General features: G+C 38.7%; 2 protein-coding genes across 4 annotated transcripts; both read left to right on the plus strand.

Annotated features, from left to right (window-relative positions):
* The first annotated feature begins 310 nt into the window (after positions 1-310).
* On the plus strand, positions 311-9,070 carry LOC307150849 (uncharacterized protein). Of its 2 annotated transcripts, XM_079858429.1 has the most exons (19): positions 311-407; positions 634-790; positions 1,284-1,398; positions 1,649-1,823; positions 1,899-2,010; positions 2,112-2,218; positions 3,663-3,789; positions 3,983-4,103; positions 4,183-4,268; positions 4,449-4,597; positions 4,923-4,982; positions 5,062-5,125; positions 5,227-5,321; positions 5,423-5,551; positions 6,342-6,456; positions 6,544-6,681; positions 6,783-6,949; positions 7,948-8,030; positions 8,105-9,070. In XM_079858429.1, the coding sequence occupies exons 2-19, from the start codon at positions 721-723 to the stop codon at positions 8,301-8,303; spliced, it is 2,112 nt and encodes a 703-aa protein (XP_079714555.1). In that variant the 5' UTR covers positions 311-407; positions 634-720; the 3' UTR covers positions 8,304-9,070. The 2 variants fall into 2 exon arrangements, with proteins under 2 accessions (XP_079714555.1, XP_079714556.1); XM_079858430.1 differs by lacking the exon at positions 311-407 and having other exon boundaries at positions 422-790; positions 3,663-3,793; positions 3,987-4,103.
* Positions 9,071-9,122: 52 nt separating this feature from the next.
* On the plus strand, positions 9,123-17,911 carry cnot4a (CCR4-NOT transcription complex, subunit 4a). 2 transcript variants are annotated; one of them, XM_079858431.1, is made up of 13 exons: positions 9,123-9,359; positions 10,643-10,865; positions 11,645-11,842; positions 12,801-12,887; positions 13,282-13,383; positions 13,567-13,692; positions 13,798-13,919; positions 14,826-15,035; positions 15,140-15,197; positions 15,284-15,539; positions 15,637-16,068; positions 16,998-17,231; positions 17,315-17,911. In XM_079858431.1, the coding sequence occupies exons 2-13, from the start codon at positions 10,692-10,694 to the stop codon at positions 17,632-17,634; spliced, it is 2,319 nt and encodes a 772-aa protein (XP_079714557.1). In that variant the 5' UTR covers positions 9,123-9,359; positions 10,643-10,691; the 3' UTR covers positions 17,635-17,911. The 2 variants fall into 2 exon arrangements, with proteins under 2 accessions (XP_079714557.1, XP_079714558.1); XM_079858432.1 differs by having other exon boundaries at positions 9,144-9,359; positions 17,333-17,911.
* Positions 17,912-18,471: the final 560 nt, after the last annotated feature.

Below are 18,471 nucleotides of genomic sequence, written 5' to 3' on the forward strand. Positions count from 1 at the left end.
TTTATGAAGAATATATGGAGTACCAATGATTTAAAAAAAATGTGTGTGTGTGTGTGTGTGTATATATATATATACATATATATATATATATATATATATATATATATATATATATATATATATATATATATATATATATATATATATATACCGGATGATTATTTTGAAAGTAGAGACTGTATTCTCCAAAAATGATTAATGAATCAATTGCCGAGTTCTGAGTAAAAGTCAATTGATGGGATTCTCGACTAGTACAAACAGACCCAACCGGATCAAAGTTCATCCTAGTGGAGTCGAGACTCGAGCCGAGAAGAATGCTGTAAATAGCTTTTGAGAAGTTGACAAGTTATTATCTAAAATAAAGATTGGGATTGATTTAAGCCGAATCGTGACTGAAGTCACTACTAGTGAGTAGCGCGTGAGAAGCGTTTTAATGAGCAAAAAGCTTTTTTCTTTAACTCTTTAGGCTACTGAACGTTGAAGAAGTCCTGAATTGTTTACGTACAGGACCCGTATGTTAAATTTATTCTTTAGTGATTTCTTTTGAAACGTGTGCAGGATTGGTACAGTTGCATATCAGCACGTCGCTTGTCTCAAACAAATAGAGCATGACACATTTTTCCCTTTGAATAGTTTGGAAACCCTCCAGCAGGCGGTGGGTTGGTGTTTTTTTCTGCTGTTTTCGAAGAATTTTGCTGACCTGAAGATCCTGTTTTGAAGATGATGTGGAGGTTATCTGCTATTTTTAGACGTTGCTTTACAACTTCATCCAGCAGACATAGCAAAAAAGGTAAAGTAGCACAAACCACATCTCCACATTAAAGAGATTTACACTCAGAGAAACATTGTCCCAATTTCATGTTACTCTGAAATGCACCTTTCAGACTAATTGTACTATTGTATTGGCTACTGTACCACAGTCTAATCAATGAATATTTAATTAAAAAATATATATTTCGGAACGTTCAGAATGTCCAATTTATTAATGTTTTAAACCGTAAAATGTGCCAACGTTTTGAGAACATGATTAAAGACCAGATAACTTTGAACGAACATCCTATTAATGTTACTGGAAGAACGTTTGTTCATAACTTTGAGAAACCCCTGCCAGAAAGTTCCGAGAAGAACACTTACTGTATGATCAATTAAAAACATTTGTCGCTATCAATCACCATACCTGACTCAGAACCAAGTCAAACTGGGTGAAAACTGTCTTGGGTCGCCAAAACAGTGGTTTGAATACAGTGTTGATTGGGTGAACTATTCCCTATTTCTCCATACAGACAGCCTGTTTACCATCCATCCTAATGTGAAAGAGGCTTTAGCGGAACACAGGCCAGTTGTGGCTCTGGAAAGCACTATTATTACACATGGAATGCCTTATCCTCTCAATCTCAGGTAAAAAAAAGAAGAAGATAAGTCTCTTACAGTGCTGTCAAATACTTATTCTGAATTTTTCCCTCACATCATTCTGAAGTCAGGGTTGTCACATGCCCTTTTATCTTCAAAAACAGAACAGACTAATTCTGTTGTACTATTGGACAAGCTTTTTAAAGACAAGAAGGTGGAGAACTTTGAATCAGTGCTCTGAAAGTGAAACATCTGGATTCAGTATTTACCAATCAGCTGCATTTTCTCTGTATTTCAGCACAGCAAAGGAAGTGGAAGCTATTGTGAGGGCTGAAGGTGCAATCCCAGCAACCATTGGGATTCTTGAGGGGAGGATTCACGTGGGCCTTTCTTCGGATGAACTGGACTTCCTAGCACAGAGCAAAACAGCACTAAAAGTGTCCAGAAGAGACCTTCCTTATGTCATCAGCAAGGTCTGGAAATGATGCAAACTTTTATTTGAATCATGTGAATATACATTTTAATGTGAATGTTTTTTGATAATGCAGGGTCTGTCGGGTGGCACTACTGTCTCCGGCACAATGATTGTGGCTCACAAAGCTGGGATTCCTGTCTTTGTAACCGGAGGGATTGGAGGAGTACATAGAGATGGAGAAAACTGCACGTTTATTTAACAATTGTCCTTATTTCCATGTGAAATATGCACATTATACATAATGTATACTGCCTATCTTCAGTGACTTACATATTATCTCTTGCAGCCTTGGATGTGAGCGCAGACCTCACCGAACTGGGTCGAACACCTATTGCAGTTGTGTCTGCTGGGGTGAAATCCATCCTAGATATTGGTCGCACTCTTGAGTTCTTGGTAAGTGCTCAAACCCAGTCACCATTTTTTACACAATTTCATGTAAACACAAGAAAGATACTTGGTGGTCAAGTTGCAAGCTGTCTTTGCCGTCATCTGATACTGGCTTAAAATGTAAGTTCACTGATTTTCAACCCAATTTCAACCCAATGTTGGTTGTATATGTAAATGAACAATGTTACTCTTTCTCCATGCTACCTGGACCAAGAAATTCCCGTTTATTTGTCAGCAAAAGTTTCAGCTCCAGGACTTTCAAGAAAACTACAGATTGTACTTTTGCATTTTTTCTCATAGAATTATTAACAAAACCACTATTGTAAGAGTAGGTTTCTCACTGAAAATGGAATATTGTATTTTGTCTACTCTTTAAAAAGCATTATGGTAAAATGTAACACTATGGCTACAGTCTTCTTACGTTTTGCTTCGGGGCTTGTGTGGAAGGTGCTTCCCATTCCTTCTCTTCCTAATTAACTGATGGAACTGATTCTTTCAGTTTTTCCCCCCTCTATTTGGTCTAAAACACTGTGTTCACAGTCATCCATTTTGAAATGTTTGCTACAAACACAGAGGTTTTTCAGATTTTCCATAGTGGTGTCCTCTCTATATTTACGATTCTTTGCAGCCTTAAAGGCCTATTTATACTTCTGCGTCGAACTGCCGCCGTAGCTACGTCGTAGGCTGTGTGTAGCGCGCGTACCCTACGGCGTACCCTGACGTGCACCTCTCCAAAAATGTAACAACGCGTCAATTCTACGCGGACGCAAGCGCTGTGATTGGTCTGCCAGAACCCCTCCCTCGGGGTTTCACATGCTCCCTAGGTGCGTCAACGCGGACAACGACGCAGAAGTATAATGAGGCCTTAAGCCACTGCCTACAACAAGCTGGATCCTTCACTGGAAAATGAAAATAACTCACTACCGATTATTCCAAACATTTACTCTTTGAATTCTTGCACCTGGGAACAATACAAGTCGACACCATTATGACTAAAAGTTTGCTAAGAAGTATTTCCTACTAAAGCAAGGCGGTATTTGACTCTGGTCAAGTGTATCCATAGCAGACTGGTGGGAGTGGCCTTGCCCAGTGCATTATGGGTGTTGAAGTTTTCCAACCTATTTGGCAAAAGGGTAGACAACAGCCTTTTTTCTCCGTTTTCTCTTTGTCAGGTAACATCCATTTCAATTTCGCATTTCTTTTATCTAAAGTTTTATTAAAAAGCCATTTTGCCAGCAGTTATGTGCCTCATTAAAATGAATCTAATAACGCTGAAAATTGTTTGTTTTTTAAAAATATTTATTTTATTTCTATTATGTATTTTAATTTATTTCTTACCATAATATTACAATTGTTATTATAATAGACAAAATGTAATACCCCTAGTAAACCGGGTCAGTTTTGATTTCATATATACTTCTCATTCATAGATCAATGCTTTTATTTACAGGAAACTCAGGGTGTGTGTGTGGCCACATATGGAGATTCAAAAAGCTTCCCGGCTTTCTTCTCTCGGCAAAGTGGATTTACTTCTCCTTACCATGTCTCCAGTCCTCAAGAAGCAGCAGATCTTATTGGCAAGTCTGAGTGTTTAAGCTTTTACCGCTCCTACATTTGAGTAAATGTCAATATTACACATTTACCGAAAGCTGTAGTGATTGTAATTGAAAGAGCTAGTTAAAACAGAGATCATAGATAATGTTTCACTAATGTAACTCATCCTGCTTAGTCATTCATGAAGGGCTCTTAAACGCTCTCTTTTCTCAACAGCAAGCACGCTATCTCTGGGGCTGCAAAGTGGTCTTCTGTTGGCCGTTCCCATCCCAGAGGAACATGCAGCCACGGGGCAACTGATAGAAGATGCCATACAAACAGCTGTGACTGAGGCCAGGTAGAGAAAAATAATGCATGGAGTCTGGACAAAACAGTTGCCACATATAATGATAAACATTTTCTTTGTATATTTGAAGCTCAAAAGGTGTCACAGGAAGAGATGTCACTCCTTTTATCCTTCAGCGAGTCAATGAGCTCACTAAAGGGAAGTCCTTGCAAGCCAGTATCCATTTAAGGACATAGTTTTGCTTATTGCATTTATGTTCTTATATACCTATAATGACATTTTGATTTCTAAACACTGATACATAATGCATATGTAGCTATTGCATTGTGTGGTTGTAGAGTAAGTGGTCTGCCCCTTATGTTTTGTGGTATTTTCCTGAAGTTCATTCATTTTCAGATATAGGACTCATCCATAACAATGCCAAGGTGGGCAGTCGGATTGCATGTGCCCTTTCTAAACACAAAGAAAAAAGTGGAGGCATCTTCAGAGGTGATAGTAAGACACAAAAGGACCAGAGAATGGACTCCAAAACTGGAAGTGATATGGTAAGCTTTTATGGAAAGACTAATGCAAAATAAATAGATTTTATTTTCAGTGTTGTTGTTGTTAACCTAAAATAAATTGAAATAAAGCTTTAATTAAATGTATACATATTAGATGAAACACTTGAACTTAGAAATGTTGCCTGAATAAATAAATTTAAGTTGAGTTACTAAAATTACTAAAACTAAAACTGAAATAACAATAAATAAAAATATAGAAAATCGAATAAAAATGACAAAAGCACATAACAAAATTAAACTAAAATGAAAATATGAACATAAAAGCTAATTCAAAACACACTTAACAATAACAATAAATTTCCCTTAGATTGTTATTGGTGGAATAAACGTTGATTTCATCGCTAAAGGAACAACAAAGAAATTGGTGGTAAGTCTAATAACAAGCTATAGGAGCTTAAGTTACTTGTTTATGACAGTATTCAGGTAAATATTTGTATTCAATTCAGTTTGGTCAGACAAATCCAGGAAGTGTGTGCCAGTCATTTGGAGGAGTGGGCAGAAATATTGCTGGTATGTTATGTCTCATTCATAATGTAATGTGTCATTCATATTATTATGAATGAATATGTACAATTCCTCTTTTTTTACAATTGTCCCTGTATTTCCTATAGATTGTTTAAGCCGATTAGGGTACAAACCTCTCTTTATCTCTGCCATCGGCAAAGACTCTCATAGTGACGCCGTGTTAAACTATTGTAAACACATGGTGAGTTATATTTCTACTTTGCATTTTATTGCTCTTGTAGCCAAAAATTGTAGTTTTGTAGGTCCTTGCATTTTTTGTTTGTTTTGCATTTTACTCATCAGAATACAAGTGCAATTGCCAGATTACAGGACCAAAGGACTGCGACCTATTGTGCTGTCATAACTGAGTCTGGAGAGTTGAGCCTGGGATTGGGCGACATGGACATCCATCAGCAAATACAAGAGCAGTATGTACGTATATTCAAAGAGTACACTACCGTTTAAAAGTTTTGGGGTCCGTGAGATTTTTTTTTATGTTTTTGTTCTCTTATGCTCACCAAGGCTGCATTTATTTGATCAATAATAAAAACTAATATTGTGAAATATTATTACAACTGCTTAATATTTTAATGTGTTAAAATGTAACTTATTCCTGTGACGGAAAAGCTCAATTTTCAGCATTATTACTCCAGTCTTGTCACATGATCCTTCAGAAATCATTCTAATATGCTGATTTGCTGCTCATGAAATATTTCTTATTATTATCAATGTTGAAAACAGTTGTGCTGCTTAATAATTTTGTGGAAACCATGATAAATTTTTTCAGGATTCTTTGATGAATAGAAAGTTCAAAAGTACAGCATTTATTTGGAATAGAAATCTTTTGTAACAAGGTCTTTGACACAATGAATAACTGTATTATTATTTTACTTACTGACCCCAAAACTTTTGATTGATAGTGTACAATCATAAAAGTGTAACTTTGTGACTTTTAGTCCATTTGTGTTAGCATGGAGACCATCTGCACGCTAATTCGATAGGTAAACAGAGGAAAGCATTTTGATGACTCATCTTGCACCCACTCATTTTGTCCAATCAGATGCTCTTTAGAGTAAGACTGCCCCGCCCCCTAATAACACCTGCAACCAACTAGCAAGTAGCAAATCAATAAAAAAGAAAGAAGGAAATACGTCAACAAAGGGGCTTTAAAGCAACGGTAACAACTATTTTGATAGCGTAAATATTTTGTTTTTATCTTCAGGTATCTCAGTTTAATGATCAACTTGCATCAGCATCTCTTGTAGTTCTTGATGGCAACATTCCGGTTTCAACCATTGATTACGTGTGCTGTATCGCCAAGAAACATGCAGTCCCTGGTAATCTCCCTTATCTAATAGCCTACTGATTCCGAGTGTTGACGTCAGATGTTATGTGCATATCTATGGCTTTTTCTTTTGATGCAGTGTGGTTTGAGCCCACGGATGCTGATAAGGCCTGTAAGCCCTTCCTGTCAGAGAGCTGGAAAGCCCTGTCCTACACCTCCCCCAACCTTGCTGAGCTCTGCACCATGAATCAGACACTAGATCTGCCCACTCCTACAGGTAATGTAGTTAGCTACAACCTAAAATAAGAAAACGGTTGACTACTGGACAGGAAGTGTCAGAGCTACTTGAATTGTAATCAAAGTATAATTTTGTTTCAGAGTTGCCCAGATCGCTTGAGGATGTTTTAGGCTGTGTACCGGCTCTCTGCCGCCCCCTGCTGGAGCATCTACATTGTGTGGTGGTCACTTTAGGTTCGCTAGGTGTGCTGGTGTGTGGAGAACATGATGCTGGAACTGTAAATTTGCAGCCACGAAAGCAAAATCGGGTATGACGGGCTTATTATTTAAATGATTTACTATCCGTTGTCGCAGATGATTCAGTGATTGTGTCTCAACGAGTCAGATGGTAGTCATTGTCCAGTGGTACAGTAGGTCATTTTTTTCTATTATGTTTTGGTACAGCAACCTCAATGTGAGGAATTGGAGTAAATTGAGTAACAGTTATAATGTGCTGCAAGATAGTGGGGACAGACTTAAGGAATATTACACACATTAATGAACAAAGGGCGACTAGGAAGGGCCAGTCAGTCCTTTCCGATGTCACCAATCCATTGTTTACGGAATTTCAACTGCTTCCCTCAGGCTGGAGATTTAAAATCCCTTTGTGTAAATCAAATTTAGAGTTCCTTTAGAAAAATAATTCCTTTATACCTTCTGTGATCATGTTTTTAAATTACTTATGATAAAATGATTGTGTGTTGTGTTGCTGTACATGAACTGTATGTTTACTGCTGTCTATAACAAATTGCCTTTCGAGGACAATACTATTGTATTGACAATACAATACTAGTAAATACTATTAAAGTTCCCCAATTATGCTATTTTACTCCAAATTGTGTCTCCTTAAATAGGTTTACATACATCCAAGAAAAACACTTTAATTTGCTCATGATATACATTGCACATCACCTCTTTTCTCACAGTGTCTGAAACGATTTGATAAAGGATTCGGTCTCTCTAAACCACTCATTTCTGAGAGCTTGCTCAGCTCTGCTCTGATTGGTCAGACGGCCCAGTCTGTTGTGATTGGTCTACTCTGCTCTTGATTGGTCAGAAGGCCCAGTCTTTTGTGATTGGTCTACCGCTTTTAGCACTTTTTTTTTTTTTTCTTGTTTGAAAAGGCGTTTCACTCGGATATACGTCCCAATAGGGAAGAAAAGATGATTGCAACTTCCGTTTCATGCTGACTCTAAGTGTCTTTTAAACCGTAATATAAAACTGTAATATTAAAATATTGTGAATTATTTATGCCTTTTTATACTAGAAGGGACGACTATGTGCTGTTCATTATCCTGCGCTGGCTGTGAGCTCTAAAGAAACTGTAAATGTGTCTGGAGCTGGCGACAGGTATGTTAATAGAAGTATTTAACATGCGCAATGAATAAAACTGTTTCACATTAGTCTCTCTCTATCTCATCTAGTTTTGCTGGAGCAATGATGGTTGGGATCCTTCAAGGGATGGACACAGACAGCTGTGTGCGAATGGGTCTCCTTGCCGCCCGCACGTCCTTGTTGTCTCCTCATCCAATAGATCCATCTCTGACAGCCGATGTCATCCATCCAGACAAGTCACACTCTCAACCTTGGGCAAAGCCTACATGTGTGTGGATGGAGGACTGAAATACAATCTAAAAGAGGCAGAAATCTTACCAGCAGGCTTCTACAGTCACAGTGCATCCGATGGGACATATGCCACTTTTGTGGGGTTTTATAGCAAACAAACTCAATGATCGGTGCGTACTGAGGAGTTTATGTTGTGGATGCAGCCTTTAAGTGTGTTTGAATTAATTGAAGTTGAACATTGATTTATAGTTTAAATGAATGGATCGAAACCTCTATCACATTGAGCTTATCGGTAGTGTGTGTCAGCAATGTGAAAATCCTACCTCATGACTGTACTAAACATTTATGATTTTAGCATTTTACAGTATTATAACATACTTGTGATAATAGCTGGTATTTTTTTATAGAGGAGCAGAGTTAGGACCTCTATTTTTTAATTACTGATTTTTAATTATTTAAACTACAATGTTTTTGCATTGCATTTAAACGTCTACGTTTTTCTTTTGTACATTTTTATTTTTATTTTTGTATAATTATTATTCAATTGTAAAGAACATTAAATGTATATATTACATTACTATTTGGTGAACTTCAAATAAAAAAATTAAGATAAATTTAAAATAAAATTGATATAAAAAAGGTTTTAAAGGAATTTGTTTTAACCTATGCTGTATTTATTTTTATTTTTTTTGTTATTAAAATCCTTCTGTCAAAAAGTACTTTTCCTAAATCTGATAACATGAAGTTGTATCGCCCCTCGTGACGAATGTAGAACATTGCTGATGTACGTTAAAATTACGTTTACAAAATAAACTACATCTCCCACAATGCATTGTGCATCGCATCTTGCGCAAACTCAATGAGAGGTGACTGGTTACTGTATTCCCTCCTCATTTCAGTGTAAGATGGTGGTAAAGAATCTGCTACCTAAATAAAAAGTCAAACTGAGTAGGAAACATCTAATCAATATTGAACATCTGAGCTGTGGAATAGTGCTCATTCCAAACTATCAGATAGGCACATCTGATCAGTTGAAAGGCAGAAACCCCCGCCTAAACTAGAGCCAATATCCCTTGGAGTGGAATCCCTGCAATACAGGACCAGCTAGTTGAAGTGAGTACCCTACAAAACAACTGCTTTAATCGCGATCAATACACCCGAATATAATTACTTCAGCGGTATTAGGTTTGCATATGTGTGTTGAAGCAGACTAACCCCATGGTTAAATCATAAAACATTGAGTTTAAGTGAAAGGTGAAGTCAAAGGTGGACAGGCAGCGGTTCCTCCTCTAGTCGCCGGGCCGATCAGTAGGAGAGTCGCAGGCTTTAGCTGTGTGTAGGCCGCAAAATACAAACGTTCAGAAAACACTCGTTGTCGACAAAAAATGTATGTGAGGAAAGTAATTTTATTCTTTTATAAGCATTTCAAAATATGCGTGCCTTTAGGTTTGTGTGTTATGGTTTGAGGGAGAGTGAAATCGATGTTTTAGGCGTTGTGTTGTATGCCGCACGTCAGTTGAAGTCTGTCCCAGCTGTGGAGACACCTGACCGGCTTTCAGCGCGACTGACGCGCCGCTAGACATACATGATGTGAGATATCAATAATTGGGGTTTTAATAAAGATTCATAGATATCAAAATAAGGATTAAATGTGTTGTTTGTTTAATTATTGTCATTTTGAAGCAGAAACGGGCTCTACGGAGGTCTGCGAATCTAAACATAGTGTTTGTTCAGGGATGATGTGAGATATATAAGTGGGAATCTTTCATATGTGTTTTCGCTGAAAATAAAGAGTAATTTGCTTTTAGAATTTATATTTTTCTGAGTAAATATGAACTGCGTCGTTTATAAGTGCGTTTGTTGTGATACAATGTCAGTGTTGCACAAAAGACAGACTGAATCGCTAGTTGTGATTTGCAATTCATTTAACGTTAGCTATAGTATGTTGTTCTGAATATGACTTTGGTTCTGTATTCAGTGGTAAAATGTGGACGTAATTTACTTTATTTGCTGGTTTTTTAATTATCTGTGCGTGGACTGCGAAAACCTGCCAAACATTCATCTCTAATGTGACCCAGTGATCCTATTCTGCAATCCCAATACATCAGCATGTTTATAGCCAACTGGGCTAACTGACTGTATTGAGAGTAACATGAAAAGGCTTAATGTGCTTTGTGGTAGCTTGATGTTTTGAACTGCTTTGAGTCTATGACAGCTGACTATATTCATTTGTAATGGCTATTAAATTAGATTTGAGCTAACGACATGTATTTTTTCGATATGAATATTTAACAAGAGCATTTATGTACTAGAGTAAAGTATTGTCATCATCCAGGCTGCTGTGTTTAAATCAAATCTCACTTCATCCCAAACTACTTTCTGTGACTTTGCATTAGCCTATTGGCCGACCTGCCATAGAATCTCCTGAACTTACCGTGCGATAGGATGTCCCGCAGTCCAGAGCTGAAGGAAGACCCCATGGAGTGCCCACTGTGCATGGAACCGCTGGAGATTGACGATGTCAACTTCTTCCCCTGCACCTGCGGCTACCAGATCTGCCGTTTCTGCTGGCACCGCATCCGCACAGACGAGAACGGCCTCTGCCCTGCTTGCAGAAAGGTAAGAGCTTCTGATGATTGTTTATTGTATTGTTATATATATCTAGTTGCGAAACACATTCTAATACCAACTTCACTCAGTCTGTGTGTTCAGCTTTGTTTTTAAAACGGGTGGTTTGCGATTTAGCTGCTCCATGTCAACCTTTCTCGCTCACTGTGACAACTAACCTGTCACTTCCACACCATGCACACAGACCAACTAGCCGGACCAACTTTTTTTTCTACGCGTGTATGCAATTTTCCGAAAAAAAAAAAAACATCCGGTCAAGTCTAAAATATAAACACGTATAACAGGCTTACCATAGTAAATCATGGTAAGACAAAAACGTGTTTTGGTATTTCTGCTACTGTGTTGGCTCGCCACTTGTTGCCAAGCTAGTTTCTGAAAGAAAATCAGTTTAAAATCAAAACCACTGAACCTAGTAGCAGAATCTAGAGAACTGGATGGCTGATATGTATTTAATCAAGAAGTTGCCATGACTATATTTAATTGTTGATTGTAAAAAAAAATGTTATGCACATTGCACAAGCACAGTGGCGAAATATTGTCTGATTAACTGGCCTAAATGTTCTAAAGCCTGGTTATGCATTTGTGGCTAAAGTATGTTGTACCACTTTTTTGGCAAACCGCACTTCCCAAGTGTAAACGCGATGTGGCTCATTTCATTCACTGTAATGGTGTCAGCCTGAAAACTTGACCTATTTGCAGAGTTCTTTGAGCATGCTAGCCCTCAGGATACGGGTTCAAGCGAGATCATGAGTTGTGTGTGTCTTCTGTAGCCTTACCCGGAGGATCCGGCAGTATACAAGCCACTGTCACAAGAGGAGATCCAGAGGATAAAGAACGAGAAGAAGCAGAAGCAGAATGAAAAGAAGCAGAAGGTGACGGAGAACCGCAAGCACCTGGCCAGCGTCCGCGTGGTGCAGCGAAACCTCGTGTTCGTGGTGGGACTTTCTCAAAGACTTGCGGACGCAGAGGTGATTCATCGTATTAGACAATGTCGATGTCTTTTTTTGTGGTTTTCAGTCTTTTTTTTGTGTGGATCTTTTGAATAATGCACGTCAATATTTTTTTTTTTAAATAATTCATTCTAATTTTATTGTTATTTATTCTATTTATTGATAATGAATAACTAGCTGCTACCTCAATGAAATTAACTCAAAATTAGTACAAATGTTTAGGTCAGTTTATTTTATTTTATTTTTTATAAAGGATTTTTAAATGTTTTTGTAAGAAGTCTATTCTGCTCACCAAAGCTGCATTTATTTAATACAAAATACAGTAAAAGCAGTAATATTCTGAAATGTTAATACAAATTAAAATAAGTTTTTTTATTTTCAGATATTTTAAATTGTAATTTATTCCTGTGATGACAAAGCTGCATTTTCAGCATCCAGTCTTCCATGTCACATGATCCTTCAGAAATTATTCTAATGTGCTGATTTGCTGTTTAAGAAACATTTTTTTTTTTTTTTATCAACGTTGGAAACCGTTGTGCTGCTTAATATTTTTGTGGAAACCGTGATACACTTTTCTGGAATCATTGAAAGAAAAATCTCACTGACCCCAAACCTTTGAACAGTAGTGTACAATCTAAAAGTACTACAATAAAAGTAGTAATTTACCATATAATGTACATGTATCTAAATCACTGATCATGCGAAGAAGGGCAGATCGCCCTGTGCCCATATCACATCAGTGAGAAATGTATCACTTCCTGTGGGAGGTAAATGAGAATGGCACAAAAATAGAGTGTTTTCATCAGGGAGCCGTTTACATTTTGCTGAACAAAAAGAAATTTCCTCCCTCAGAGTCATTTCACAGTTTGATTGTGTGATATATATAATAAGTGGGCATAATTCAGCGTAGTGTCGGTTTTGTCGTTCATGCAATAATTCGCTTGAAGGAATCACTGTCACTTTGATCATTTCGTAGGTTCTAAAGCGCCCAGAATATTTCGGGAAGTTCGGCAAAATTCATAAAGTGGTCATCAATAACAGCACATCATATGCAGGTTCACAGGTAGGAAAAACTTCATGTCCATGTGCTTCTCGTGTGTGGAAAAAGTCTCTGGCTTATAGGGATAGCAACCAAAAATGATAATTCTGTCATCATTTACTCACCCTTGTTGTTCCAAACCTGTATGAATTTCATTCTTCTGCTGAACACAGAAGATTGAAGAATATGGGTAACGGTAGCCATTGACTTCCATTGTGTATTTTTTTTTCTCCACACAATGGAAGTCAATGGCTTCAGCAGAAGAATGGACTATATCTAAATAAGATAAACAAAATGAGGCATGAGGGCGAGTAAATGATGACAGAATTTTCTTTGTTGCGTGAACTATCCCTTTAAGGCTACAGCAAAACAGTAGAATAAAGAAAACGCACTTATATTTTGACCTTTCACTCCACAGGGTCCTAGTGCCAGTGCCTATGTAACTTACATTCGTTCAGAGGACGCCCTTAGAGCAATACAGTGTGTGAACAATGTCATAGTGGATGGTAGAACACTCAAGGTAAGTGTTAAACCATCACAGCACAGTCCTTTTAACAAATATGATTCAGAACGTCCCTTAGAAGTGTCATGACGTTTAAAGTTTAGTGTTATTTATTCTCAACTCTTCGTATATTACATTTATTCTTCTATCAATTTTTGTTTGTTATTAAAGTAGCTCTGTGTGTTGCTGTTTTGTCTCCAGGCTTCTTTAGGTACAACAAAGTACTGCAGTTATTTTCTTAAAAGCATGCAGTGTCCCAAACCAGACTGCATGTATTTACATGAACTGGGGGATGAAGCGGCTAGTTTTACAAAAGAAGAAATGCAGGTGAGAGATTATGCAGATCAATCAGTTCAGGCAAGTCAATACATAAAGTAAATTACATTTTGAAAATGATTTTGCTCTCTCTGTATGTGTACATTTTGTTTGTAGGCTGGGAAACATCAAGAGTATGAACAAAAATTACTCCAAGACCTTTACAAAGCGAACCCTAACTTTTTACAAACCTCAACATGTGGGGAGAAGTCGAAGAGCAAACCCAACTCCACTCAGAGGTGCTGCTTTTAATCTTCAATTTCATTGCTGCACACACCGAGTGTGATAACCATATCCAGATTTTTAGTGAGAATTTGCCTTATTTTTGCAATATATGCAATAATTAATTATATGATAGTTCAATAATTATTTTGTTTATAATTATAATGAAAGAATTGTATGATAATTAATTATATTAAAATATATCAAAAGAAAAAATATTCACTACCGTTCATAGGTTTGGGGTTGGAATGAAATATTATTAAATTATTTTAAGTAATAGTATTACATTATGCAGTGTTGCATGATCCTTCAGAAATCATTCTGATATGCTGATCTGCTGCTCAAGAAACATTTCTTATTATTATCAATGTTGAAAACAGTTGTGCTGCTTAATAGTTTGTGGAACCTGTGATACATTTTTGCGATATTTTTTTGATGAATAGAAATTTCTAAATAACAGCGTTTATGTGAAGATATTTTTTTGTAACATTATAAATGTCTTCACTGTCACTTTTGATCTGTTTAATGTGATTTTGCTGACAAAAAGTATTAATTTTAAAAAGAAAAATGACCCCAAACTTTTGAATGGTAGTGTAAGTATATAAGTTTCTGGTAACACTTTACAATAAAGTTCCTTAGTTAACATTAGTTAACTACCTTAGCTAACATGAACTAAGAATGAACAATACCTCCACAGCATTTATTAATCTTAGTTAATATTAATTTCAACATTTACTAATACATTGGAAATCAAATGTTATATTTGTTAACATTAGTTAATACACTGTGAACTAACATGCACAAACAACGAACAGCTGTATTTTTACTAATTAACATTTTTCTTATTGTAAAGTGTTACCAAGTTTCTCTTTTCTTTTAGAAGTGTGATTCCCATTTTTAACTTAGCATTGTTTTATTCCCAGACCAAATAGCACCAATAAAGAAGGGTGGCCCTCATTACAGAGCTATGGGAAAATGGTTAACGGTTTAACCACAGAGCATCGCAAGTCCCCTCCTCTTTTAGACTGCCTAACAGACTCAGACCACATGACTCCAGACGAACCAGACCCTGATCAGGGAACAGAGCAGAACATGGGCCTCCCACCCTTCCCATCAGCCTTAGAGCCTACCAGGTACTGTACTGCAGAAGCCTAGCCAATAGTGTTGATAGATAACAACATCTAATGACTGCACTTTTTTTTTTATGCATGCTTATTACAATGTGTTTTCATTTCAGTCCAATTGAGAAACCATCAGAACCCATAAGTATAGGAAACGGGGAAAATATATCACAGGTAAGTGCAAAAAAAGGTGAATTACTGATAATAGTTATCATGTTTTTTCGTTTTTTTGATCCATCTTTCTGTATTTGGTTTGGCAGACATCCAGTAGCGAGTCCCCATCTCCTCCACCTGGCCTTACTAAACCCAGCCTCGTTGTGCCCATCAGCGTGGCCGAACTCGCAGCGCGCTCACCCTTCGAAGGGGCGGCAGCGGAGTCTCAGTCTCTTTTCTCAGACAACAGCAATTTCAGACATCCCAACCCCATCCCCAGCAGCCTGCCCCCCTTCTCCAGTTCACCACAGGGAGCCTCCGACTGGCCCATGACTCCAGAACCACAGAGCCTTTTCACCTCAGGTAGGCGCATGCAATGTTGTAGGATTTTGGAACAATAAGATTTCAGTGTAAGCGGAGCTAATCGGGTAAACCCATCAATCTCTCTTCCTTGTTGCAGACACTATCCCCGTGTCGTCCTCCACTGATTGGCAGGCGGCATTCGGTTTTGGCTCTTCAGCCAAGCAGCAGCAGCAGGACGATGACCTGGGCTTCGACCCATTTGACGTCACACGGAAGGCTCTGGCCGACCTCATAGAGAAAGAGCTGTCAGTCCAGGAGCATTCCCCCCTCTCTCCCAACCCCTCCCATCAAACCAGCCTCCCCAACGGCCAACAGCGCCTTCCTCACCTCCAGCACAGAGGCCTCTATAACTCCTTCAGCCTTCCCCAACACATGGCCGCACGCCACCCCTGGATGGGCCTCCCTACCCGCAATAACCTCACACACTTGAACCACACGGCCACCGCAGCAGCTGCGCACAGCCATTTCTTAGACCTGAGCATGCCGGCCCAGCACCACAGCACCGGCCTTGGGGGGATTCCTATATCAGGTTTGGGAATGCATCTGTCTTGTGCACTCCAGTTTTTATGAATCACCTGTGTGTGTATTAAAACACCTTGTCTAAGCAGAGTACTACAGATGTAGCCCACTGATCCAAATAGAAACAAGTTGTTGAACTCATTCCCAGTTTGTTTGTTGTTGTATTTTGCACCGAGTTGCCTTTTAATTGACCATTCGCAAAGACATTCCGACAAGCCATGCCGCTCTTACAGCACATATCATGTTCTCACGTGGTGAAAAACACATCGCGAAGCAGAGAGGACACTGACAACGCGCTGACAGATGTGATATGAAACAAAGTCAAACTTTCAAATTTGGTCATTTATTCAAAGAAATTTAAACGATAAATACCGTTCTCTTTAATGTGTCGTGACAGATCGCTCTATAGCACCTTGTGCATGAACCGATCATCTCTTCCTTCTAGTTAATTTATTGCATCAAATAAACATGAATGAACATCAGAAGGAATGCACCGACGTTGATCTACTAACTCTCCTGACTGCCTTGTCAGACTAAATGACGGATTTGGCGGATAATGATTGGTCAGATCGCCTGTCAATCAAATTACCTGAGAAGGGTGAATTGTTAACTTTTTTTATTTGTTTTAAATAAGGCAGAAATAAATATGAATATTAAATGGAAAAACTTCAATGAAAATTAGAAATGTTGCCTTTGAACTAAGTTAAATATATTTCAACTGAAAATATAAAAATTAATGGTAAAAAGAAAATCGAAACTATTATATTCAGTGACGTGACACCAACAGTAAATTGATGCCCCGTTCTATTCCTGATGTTCTTTTGCTACTACTGACAACAGTACATATGGTTCCAGAACATTTGCTCTGACATGTTCGGTGTAGACAAGGTGTAAGGATACAAGAAGTTAAAATGTTTCATTAATGTTTTTCTCTTTCAGAAAACAATGGCTCTACAGAAAGCATAAATGTGAAAGAGTGGCAGGACGGACTGCGAGCACTCCTACCAAATATCAACATCAACTTCGGTGGCCTCCCGAACTCTACCTCTTCCTCATCCTCCTCCTCTACTTCCAGCGTGAATCACATCGGGGTGCCGGTAGGCCCAGCTGGAGTCTCGCACAGCCTCAGCTGGGACAGTGCGGCCAGTTGGATGGACCCCGCCATCATCACAGGTGCGGTTTGTGTTTTATAAACTAGATACGGATAAAAGCTTCGCTGGTGATAGTGCTAAATCGTGTCCATTTTCAAACTCCAGGTATCCCCGCATCCACAGGCAACAGTTTGGACTGTCTTCAGGATGACAATCCGCCACACTGGCTCAAGTCACTGCAGGCGCTCACAGAGATGGACGGACCGCCCAGCTCCAGCGCACTCCCACAGCCCCCTCACACTGGCCTCCTGGACGCGGCGGCCCACCTCTCCTTACACAGAGCCGCCTGGGCCCCCTACCTCCCCCCGCCCACACTCACCCCAAGTCAGTTTCACTCCCCCCCTCCAGGCTTTCAGACAGCCTTCAGACCCCCAGCACAGACGGCCACAGACATCCTACAGAGTGCCGGTATCGACCGTCACTAAAGACAACCCTTGATTTAACTGCATTACAAACATGAAACTGCAAATATACCCCTTCCATTAATAACGTAACATAAGCTCTCGTCTTTCTACCCTTTCCCTCTCCATCCCTTTCCCATCAGGATTTGTTTGTCTGCTGTCACTTTTTTTGGAAGGCACACATACGTCTCTGTATTATGAGCACCATCAGTGCAGGGTAATGATTGAATGAAGGTGCCTGGCAGACACTGAGGGTCTTAACACATATACACACACCTTCACATATGATTCTGAGGGGGGGGGGGGAAGAGTCTGACATTGAAATGTGCAGAGAACACCATGAGCACTGATGTGTACATGTGACTAATAATGGCTAAACAGAATGTGCTTAAGTGAATAACATGTCTGATTGGCCTCACTCCTTCACCCAAGGTACAGACTGAAATTTAATACTGTGAATCTTTACACTTCCCGTATGTTAGGTCTCACCACCACTCAAAGGAAACGGAAGCGGATTATTTTAAGATAAGTCTATGTAATGCTCTCTGCTTCTTACACGCTTAATGTTTACGGAGCCACGGGTAAGATGTTTGAGGGCATTTGTAGAGTCAAGACCCTGGTCCTCTTTGGAAGGGACTTCATTAATGACAGAGTGGAACCTTCTATATCTTTGGGAGGAACCCATTTTGTATTCAGGGGGTTTGTCTAAAGCGTCTTAGGGCAAGGATGGTGATGTGAGACCTGACATGCTGCTACAGGATGTCTGCAGTAACTTCATTCCCATGAAGAAAGGTGAGCAAGACCTCTGTGGAAGTGTTTTTTGGCTTGCCTATAGAATAAGCCATTCATACAAGGTATGAA

The sequence above is a fragment of the Squalius cephalus genome, assembly GCF_949319135.1.
Source record: "Squalius cephalus genome assembly, chromosome: 23".
NCBI classification, from domain to species: domain Eukaryota; kingdom Metazoa; phylum Chordata; class Actinopteri; order Cypriniformes; family Leuciscidae; genus Squalius; species Squalius cephalus.

Coding starts and splice junctions, on each gene's coding strand:
- cnot4a (XM_079858431.1), top strand. CDS start 10,692: ATGTCCCGCAGTCCAGAGCTGAAGGAAGACCCCATGGAGTGCCCACTG. Junction 15,198..15,283: donor ACGGGGAAAATATATCACAG/GTAAGTGCAAAA, acceptor TTGGTTTGGCAG/ACATCCAGTAGCGAGTCCCC. Junction 15,540..15,636: donor ACAGAGCCTTTTCACCTCAG/GTAGGCGCATGC, acceptor TCCTTGTTGCAG/ACACTATCCCCGTGTCGTCC.
- LOC307150849 (XM_079858429.1), top strand. CDS start 721: ATGATGTGGAGGTTATCTGCTATTTTTAGACGTTGCTTTACAACTTCA. Junction 791..1,283: donor CAGCAGACATAGCAAAAAAG/GTAAAGTAGCAC, acceptor TTCTCCATACAG/ACAGCCTGTTTACCATCCAT. Junction 8,031..8,104: donor GTGTCTGGAGCTGGCGACAG/GTATGTTAATAG, acceptor TATCTCATCTAG/TTTTGCTGGAGCAATGATGG.